Source organism: Euprymna scolopes, chromosome 8, assembly GCF_053919585.1.
Source record: "Euprymna scolopes isolate OS-2025 chromosome 8, ASM5391958v1, whole genome shotgun sequence".
In the NCBI taxonomy this organism is placed as follows: domain Eukaryota; kingdom Metazoa; phylum Mollusca; class Cephalopoda; order Sepiida; family Sepiolidae; genus Euprymna; species Euprymna scolopes.
Window position 1 is genome coordinate 29,167,845 of NC_136489.1, and position 8,558 is coordinate 29,176,402.

At 36.2% G+C, this 8,558-nt stretch overlaps 2 protein-coding genes across 2 annotated transcripts; both read right to left on the bottom strand.

Moving 5' to 3' along the window:
* Window positions 1-2,765: 2,765 nt before the first annotated feature.
* LOC145284097 (general transcription factor II-I repeat domain-containing protein 2B-like) lies at window positions 2,766-3,158 on the bottom strand. Its single transcript, XM_080133162.1, has one exon. The coding sequence runs from the start codon at window positions 3,156-3,158 to the stop codon at window positions 2,766-2,768; it is 393 nt and encodes a 130-aa protein (XP_079989288.1).
* A 637-nt stretch (window positions 3,159-3,795) lies between these two features.
* LOC145284099 (protein FAM200B-like) lies at window positions 3,796-4,221 on the bottom strand. The gene has a single exon (XM_080133163.1). The coding sequence runs from the start codon at window positions 4,219-4,221 to the stop codon at window positions 3,796-3,798; it is 426 nt and encodes a 141-aa protein (XP_079989289.1).
* Window positions 4,222-8,558: the final 4,337 nt, after the last annotated feature.

Here is an 8,558-nt window from a genome sequence, read left to right on the forward strand (position 1 = left end):
GACACACAATATGGTTTCCGCTCTGACAGATCTACCGCAGATGTGCTGACGGTTATATCCCACAGGATTAGTGAATGTCTTGACAAAGGCTTCCTTTCTAGGGCAATTGCTCTTGACATATCAAAGGCCTTCGACAAGGTATGCCATAAGGGTCTACTTCACATGATTTCCAGCTGCGGTATAACTGGAAATGTTTTCTCAATCATTAAATCATTTCTCTCCGATAGGCTCATAAGAGTAGTGGTAGATGAACAAAAATCGGAGGCCTGCAATATAAATGCTGGAGTCCCTCATGGGTCAATACTGGGCCCAACTCTCTTCCTGATCTACATCAATGACCTCCCTAAACACACACTTCAATCATTCGTTGACATCTATGCTGATGACACGACCATCTACGGCAACACATCAAAGGCTGTAAATGACAAAGTTCTCTCTGATTCTCTCACATCTGATCTCGAGCGCGCGGTTCATTGGGGAAAGATGTGGTTGTTTACCTTTAATGCATCAAACCCAAACTCGTATCCTTACATCATAAACGCGCTGATCCCCAGCTGGCATCAATTGCGATGGATGGCTCTCGTCTGGGTGAGGCCCCGTGTTTTGATAAGCTTCTGAGATTGACCTTTACTCCTTATCCCAAATGGAACACCTACATCAAGTCTGTTGCCAAGGTCGCTGGTTAGATGGTGGGATCCTTCTACAGCTCCAGGAGCTATCGCACTACTGATGCAATGATCTATCTATATAAAAGCCAAGTACGTCCAAGGATGAAATACTGCTGCCATATCTGGGCAGGGTCTGCTAAAAGCAGCCTATCCTGCCTTGACAGTAAAAAATAGACTTCGTGGCTTAGTGGGGGATGCCCTTTTCTCTACACGACAACCTCTCTCCCACAGACGAGGCGTTGCGAGCCTATCCTTGTTTTATCGTAATTTCCATGGCAGGTGCTCGTCTGAACTCAACTCTCTGGTCTCCCCTCGCCAATCTTTCACGAAAAACACCCGTCTAGCTGAATCAACTGTGAAGAATTTCCCCCACTCTATATCTATGCCTAAATCAAAACGCGGATTCCATGAACAAAGCTTCTTTCTAAGAACTGCACGCATGTGGAACACTGTTCCGTTTGCATGCTTCCCTCCAGACTACAACTGGGATGTCTTCAAGTCCAATGTTAACAAATTCCTAATGGACCGCCCCCTTAACGTAATGTACTGTCAATATCCCTTATCCCTGAGTGGCTTCCGGGCCTCGATATGTTGTGATAACTGTGTAAAAAAAAATATATATATATTGAAGTTAGATTGAATTGCCGGAAAGTATACTGTCTTTTGAATACTGGAATTTAAATATCCTGATTGATGAAACAAAATTGGTCCTCCGAAGCTGCAAAACATAAAGAAAATGAGCAAGGAATGTCTGGAAATAGGTGAATTTTCTATCAATGTGACTCTGAATGAAATGATGTTACAAACTAAAATGTATGTGATACCTGGCAAAAATACTAATCTATTCGGTACACATTTGACGATATTTTTCAATTTATGGGAGAAACCAATAAACTCATTTTGAAAAAGACCAAATGTGACAGGATTTTACTCGCAAACTGTCAGGAAGGGTTGTTGGTGATTTGAAGAAGAATTTTAAAAAAAATATTTTCTGAAGGCCTCGGCTGCTGCACTAGAACGGAAGTGAAATTTGAACTGAAAGATGAAGCGAAACCGGTGTTTAAAATCAAAAGGAAGGTTTCGTATTCGGCAATAGAAATAATCCAGAAAGAATTAAATAGACTCGAAGAAATCGAAGTAATAAAAACAGTGGACTGCTCTGAATGAGCATTACCCACAGTTCATGTGAAAAGGAAAAAAAAATCAGGGTATGTGGGGATTTTGCGACGGGACTGAACGATTCCGTAAAGCAGCGGTTCTCAACCTTTTTGGACCCATGGGCCCCTTTTCCCTTCTTTTTTTTCTTGGTGGACCCCCTTATAATTTTTGGCCATAAAACAATATTCTATTTCTCAATATAATTTTTTGAGCTTTTAATAAACAAATAAATATTATATAATTAAACTTTATTTTTAAATGAAAACTAATTTAATGCAAATAAAGTATTTTACAACAATTATAATCATGAATACTTGATTATCGCTAACTGTTTTTTTGTGTTTTTGTTTATGTAAATTCACGTAATGGAATGAATGTGTGTGTGTGTGTGTGTGTGTGTGTCTGTGTGTGTGTGTGTGTGTGTGTGGTTTTGGTACTTATGCAGGATACGGGCCGTGCTATTTTGTAGATAGGAGTTTTAAGTTATACTCAATTTTTACGGTATGTTTTGTTCCATTTAATTGTTAGGCGAATGTACATACATCTTAACTTTTTCCCGGATATCGCCCCCAAAAGCTATTTTTTACTTAAGTTAATTCATAATCGCTTCCAAGAATAAATAATAACAAATATTGTAATTATGACTAACCAGCACTAGAAAAAAACTTTTTTCATGCAAATGGAAAACAAATTAATTAAAAATAATTTTATTGCAAATTTACAAGAAATGTAGAGAGTCTAACTAGTGTGAGCCCTGAGATTAGTGATGTTTCGCTAAAAATTCAATGTCAGGTTTAATATTACTCAAGCAGATACGAATATCTCCACGAGAAATAATGTCAAATTTGTGTCGTTCCTTCTGTAAAATGTGATTTAGATGCTGAATCCAGTTTCGACAAGATATGATATTGGGAAACACAAAAGGATGTTTGACATTTCTCACCACAAATTTGGATACAGTGATTTTACAGTGTTTGATTGCCAAAATGCCCACAAAGTTTCTCTTTTGAACTTGATTTGCAATTCATCATTGCATTTTATCTCGATGATTTCCTCCTGGATATTTTCGTGTGCACTGAGAGGATCACAATCGAATGGGTCAATCATCCATGGCTCAATAGTGAAGTCAAATAAATCGGAAAATCTGATTTCTAGATCATTTTTCATGGCTGACAGATGGGTACAATAAATAACAATGTCATTTTCACATAAGTCGATTTCCGCTAGTTCGGGTATATTATCAAATTGCCTTCGTTTTAAATTAATTTGAAACATATTAAGTTTTTCAACAAAAGCTCTCATCACCCGTTTACAGTCTATTAGGGCTATCATTTTTCCTTGCAGCAGAAGAGAGACTTCATTTAACTTACGGAAGATCCAACTAAGATAGTGTATATTTTTCTTTTGAGCTTGAATTTCGATAGCTAAGTCTGACTGTCCTTCTGTTTGTATGAATACAACTATTGCATTAAATAAGTTTACAAATCTTTGCAAACAGTTGCCTTTGGATAGCCACCGGACATCGGTATGCAAAAGGAGTCTTATATATTGTTCGACAGTATCAACACAAAATTTTCGAAAAAGACGGTCACATTTACTGTTAGATTTGATTTTGTTTATTGTTTTTGTAACTGTATTCATTGACTGATTTAGGATAGGGCTGAAATTTTTGGCCATGAGTTGATGCCTATGTAGCACACAGTGTATAGCTAAAATATCGGGGCACAGCTTTTTCAAAAAAGAAATAAATCCTTTGTGTCTTCCCACCATAGCCATTGCACCATCAGTAACACATGAAACTAAATTTTTAGTATATGGAATATCTTTTTCTTCAAAAAGAGTTTTCACAGCAGAAAATATGAAAGCGCCTGTAGTGTCAGTCTCCAACAGTTTTACAAACAATAAATCGTCTAGTAATGCACAATTATTATCAAAATATCTGGCATATCCCATTAAAAGAGCCTTATTGTCAACAACAGTACTTTCGTCGATTTGAATGGAAAAAGTTTGTAGTTTTCAATCTTTGAATTAGTAAGTTTTCGATATACTCTGACATTTCATCAATTCTCCTACTGATAGAATCATTACTCAAAGGTATTGCCTTAATGAGGGATGAAGGATCTTGATTCATAATTTCTGTTATTACTGCTTCTACTGCAGGCTTAATAATCTTTTCAGCTGTCGTATGTGAGCTACCTGTTTTCGCAATAATTTCATCAATTTTGTAGGAGGCAATTAGTCCACCGTCATTAATTTTTGTCTGCTTCTTAAATAATGAAATCAAAGTACTACGACTTTCTAACGCAGATTTCAATTCCTGAAAATATTCGATAGGCTTACTGACTTTATCGGGGTGTTTTCTTCTCATGTGGTCTGAAAGCCGAGAGGGTTTCATGGCTTCATTGAATAAAGATTGATGACACATGAGGCAACAGGGCTGCTTTGGGTCTGTAGAGTTTTTGATGAATCAATATTGTAAGTACCCATCGATATAATGTCGACACTTTTTTTTTTGCCGAGCTTGCCATAAAAAATAAGGGTGCGAGCTGAAATAAACTAGCGTATGGTCGCAAGAAAAAAATACGGACAAATTGAGTAAGATTAAATTATTTTTATTCTCAACACAAAGCAAAAGGTTGTTTGTTTGTTTTTTTATTATTTCCTTGATGGCGTCGACGGCAACGGTGAGTTTGTTGATTCGGCAGTCGGTGACGGCGGTGGTGCGAGAGCTTACCACGATGGTGGCGACTATGGGGAGGCGATGATGTCGGCGGTGAAGTTTATTGATACATCAATCGGTGATATCAGAGAAGCGGCGGCGGCGTGGGTGATAGCCTTGTTGTTGATGTTAGCAGTAATGACGGAGCGAGTTTTATAAACGTGATGCTCGTTTTGTCGCTTGTTGTTTTAATGCGTGTTCCTCCATTGGTCGCCGGCTGGAAAGAGCAGTAGAGAACTCGAATTTCGCGCCAAGTCTATTTTTCTTCGTTTTCCTTCGGAGCTCTCCGGAAACGGTGCACGCTCAGTGTGTCACCGTCCGACATTAGTTCCGGATATTGAGTTAGTGTTTTGTTTATGTAAATATGAACGAATCTGTAATATAACAGAGCGAATGAAAATTGTAAACACTTGTAAGACAATGTCACTGGAGAATCGGATTTACTGAAATAAATTGAATATTCAAAACTGACAATTCATTTATAAGAAAGCAATTCATAGGTCACGTGACCACAGTTTCGCATTAATAGTTTAGCTACACGTTTATAATTTCAAAAAATTTACTCGCACAAATGTCAAAATTTTTCACAGATAAAATTGATTGAAAATCGCCCCCCAAAATTTGATTTTCGCCCACTTGTGAGCGATTCGCCCCTGGTTAAGAACCGCAGCCTTAACGGATCATAACTATCCATTCCATACTCCTCTGGAAATATTTTCTCAGATTAATTGGGGGAAAATGTTCACAAAAATTGACTTGTCAGAAGCATATTTGCAGGTCAAAATCCACGAGGACTGTTCTAAATACCTGACAGTGAATACTCATAAAAGATGGTTTTCCTTAAAACGATTGCCGTTTGGTTCGAAAGTATCACCAGATTTTCCAAACAAATCATGGATAATATGATAGCAGAATTTGATTTACCAATGGCTTATTTAGACGACATTTTTATGAGAAGCAAATATGCTGAAGAACATAAAAAACATATTCGGAAAGTATTCGAGAAAATAGAAGACTACGGAGTTAATGTGGGTCTGGAAAAATGTAATTTTGGTATGGACAAGATTGAATATTTTGGACAAATATTTGATTAGAAAGGTAGAAGACCTAACCCAACTATGACAGATGCAATTATAAGCATTCCTAGACCAGAGATGTAATGAACTTAGAGTCATTCTTAAGTCTAGCAAACTACTATTATCGGATCTAGTGTTAGCACATTACAATCACAAAAAGGATTTAATTGTAGCAGCAGATGCGAGCGAATACGGTTTAGGAACTGTGCTTCTACCCAGAATTGGAAATAGATTTACTAAACCAATTTTTCACGCCTCGGAGGATTTATTACCCACTGAAAGAAAGTATAGTCAGATCGAAAAAGAGGGTCTGGAGATTGTGTATGCCGTGAGAAATTTACATAGATTCATTAATGGAAGATCTTTCGTCTTGGAAACAGACGATAAACAATTACTATCGAGAAAAGAGAAGCGTACTCATACGGCAAATAGATTACACAGAGGGTGTATTATTTAGCTCAATTACGATTTAAATATGAAACACCTAGCATCAAGTAAAATTACACATTCAGATGGTTTGTCGAGAGTTATCCCTAGTAAAAATGAATTGGAGGAAACTGTTATAACAGCATTAAAAGAAAAAATGAAGTGACATATATATTAATAAATACTGTTAGGGAACTGTCTGTTACACTTGAGAAAATAAAAAAAGCAGCGAAAACAGATAAATATATTAATAAGATAAAACAAGTGGGGCAAGACGAAAATAATAGAAAAGGATTAAAAGTGTTTCCATTTTCTATGTGTGATGAAACTGCGATGCACGCAGACAGAGTGGTAATACTGCAAGTATTACAAAAGAAAATCCTAAGGGAAATTCACATGGGACATCTTGGTATTTCTAGAATGAAGGCCCAAATTAGAGGATTCACATACTGGCCTGGAATGTATCAGGACATTGAGAAAATGGTGAAATTCTATAAAGGTTGCAAACTAGCCGCAAGATCTCCCTCATACAGACGCAACCCTGGCCTAAAACAGATATACCCTAAACGCGCATGCATATCAATTATGCAGGACACCTGGAGGGATATTATTACTTAGTAATCGTAGATAGTATGTCAAAATGGCCAGCCATTTTTAAATACAAACACTCTACAGCGGCAAACACAATAAAAACGCTAGACGAGACATTTAGTCGGTTCGGAGTTCCGAAAACAATTGCTAGTGATAATTGTACTATGTTCACAGGTCAAGAATTCATGCACTACTGTGAGACACTGGCCATTGAACACATTACAACACCAACTTTTAACACTCGATCAAACTTACAAGCGGAAAGATGTGTCGATACTTTTAAACGAGCTTTAAAAAGAATAATACCATCGACACGGAAGAAAAAAGCATTAAAAAATTATTAGCAATATAGGGGATAACACCAAATCGAAATACAAATGCTAAATTATCCCCAGCTGAATTTATATTTGCCAGTAACGTACGTTCGGTGCTCGACCGGTTAATACCAAGAGAAAAAAGGACAAAATATCAAGGTTATTGTATGGTGCAAGTCTTAAAACGACGGGGATAAAGTTTTCTTCAAAAATTATCGGGCAGGGAAGAGTTTTTAGGAAGAAGGCATGATCTCAAAAAAAATTGGAAGAATGTTTTGCATTATAAAAGGTCTGATTTTTCTGCAAAAAAGCATATTAACCAACCGACATTTCGATACATAGAAACAGTCAGACACTAACAGTTACCAATATACATCCTCTAAACAAGGAAGTATCAGTAACTCAGAAATCCGATAAATCTCCAAAAGTAAAAAAAAAAAAAAAAATTGGCAAACGGTGAGGAGAAGTGAAAGGAAAAGGAAAATGACTGAATTTATTGGACAAAGTTTAAAAAGGAAAAAAAATGGTAGAAGCAAAATTCTATGGAAGCATTTAGTTTGAGAGGAAGATAATATAATGGGATGGCATAACACCCCTTTATAGATGAAATGAACTGTAGATATATTGAACTTCTCTCGTGAATGAGACAGGAAGAGAATAAGGAAAGAGGTCGGTTAACGCTTGTTTCACATATATTCCCTTGTAAATAAACCGCTTTGTGTTTTACCCATAACCCCGTGTTTCTTGATGCATTCTTATTTAAAGTATAGATATAACAGATATGAAAAGAGTTTACTGCAACTTGTAAATATACTGAACACTTACATCGACTTGCAGTCAACATTTATATATATATATATATATATAAAACAATTGAATAAGCATGCTTCGTGATACCTCTTAAGCTTAATTATTTTTCGTCGATTATAAGATGCTAAAAAATCGTCGTTGAAGTTATGGCCAGATTACATACAAGGCGCTCTCGGTTTTACAGTGATACGGACGGATTTGTGACATACTTCTGTTAGGAAATGGTAGGCGAAAGAATTAAGCGATAGAGAATTACGTGTTATATAACAAATGTAGGATGACACCTGTTAAACTGAGCAAATAAATAACGTCCAGATTAAATGCCCCAAAATACATAAATTTTAGATATCGCCATTCAAAACCATTTTTGGCTCAAGCAAAGTAAACATGTAGTGAAGTTATTTACGGCATTATTCGCAAGAAAGCATAAATAATTATATGGAGTTATCCACGTGTTGATTGTTCTTAATTAAGTAGACGTGTCTTTATATATAGTCTATTTTGAAGTTCTTAGAGCATATTAAACCTTGAAGGATTATATCCAGACAAATCAGCAAGATTTCGAATGCGATATTAAATGATCAATGCTATATTTGCTTTTATAATTTATATAGAACACATGATAGTATTTGCAACGGTTCACGGATAAGGTGAATACAAAGATCTAAACAAAATTATTATTAAAAGCAAAAAAAAGATCAGCCATAAAAATTGTATTACTCGGATTTTTTAAACTTCTGATCTAATGTCCTATATTAGTCGCACAGCCTTTTAACCCATCTAACATAAAACATTT

What these genes read in the sequence shown, in the direction of transcription:
- LOC145284099 (XM_080133163.1), bottom strand. Translation starts at nt 4,221, where the DNA reads ATGAAACCCTCTCGGCTTTCAGACCACATGAGAAGAAAACACCCCGAT.
- LOC145284097 (XM_080133162.1), bottom strand. Translation starts at nt 3,158, where the DNA reads ATGATAGCCCTAATAGACTGTAAACGGGTGATGAGAGCTTTTGTTGAA.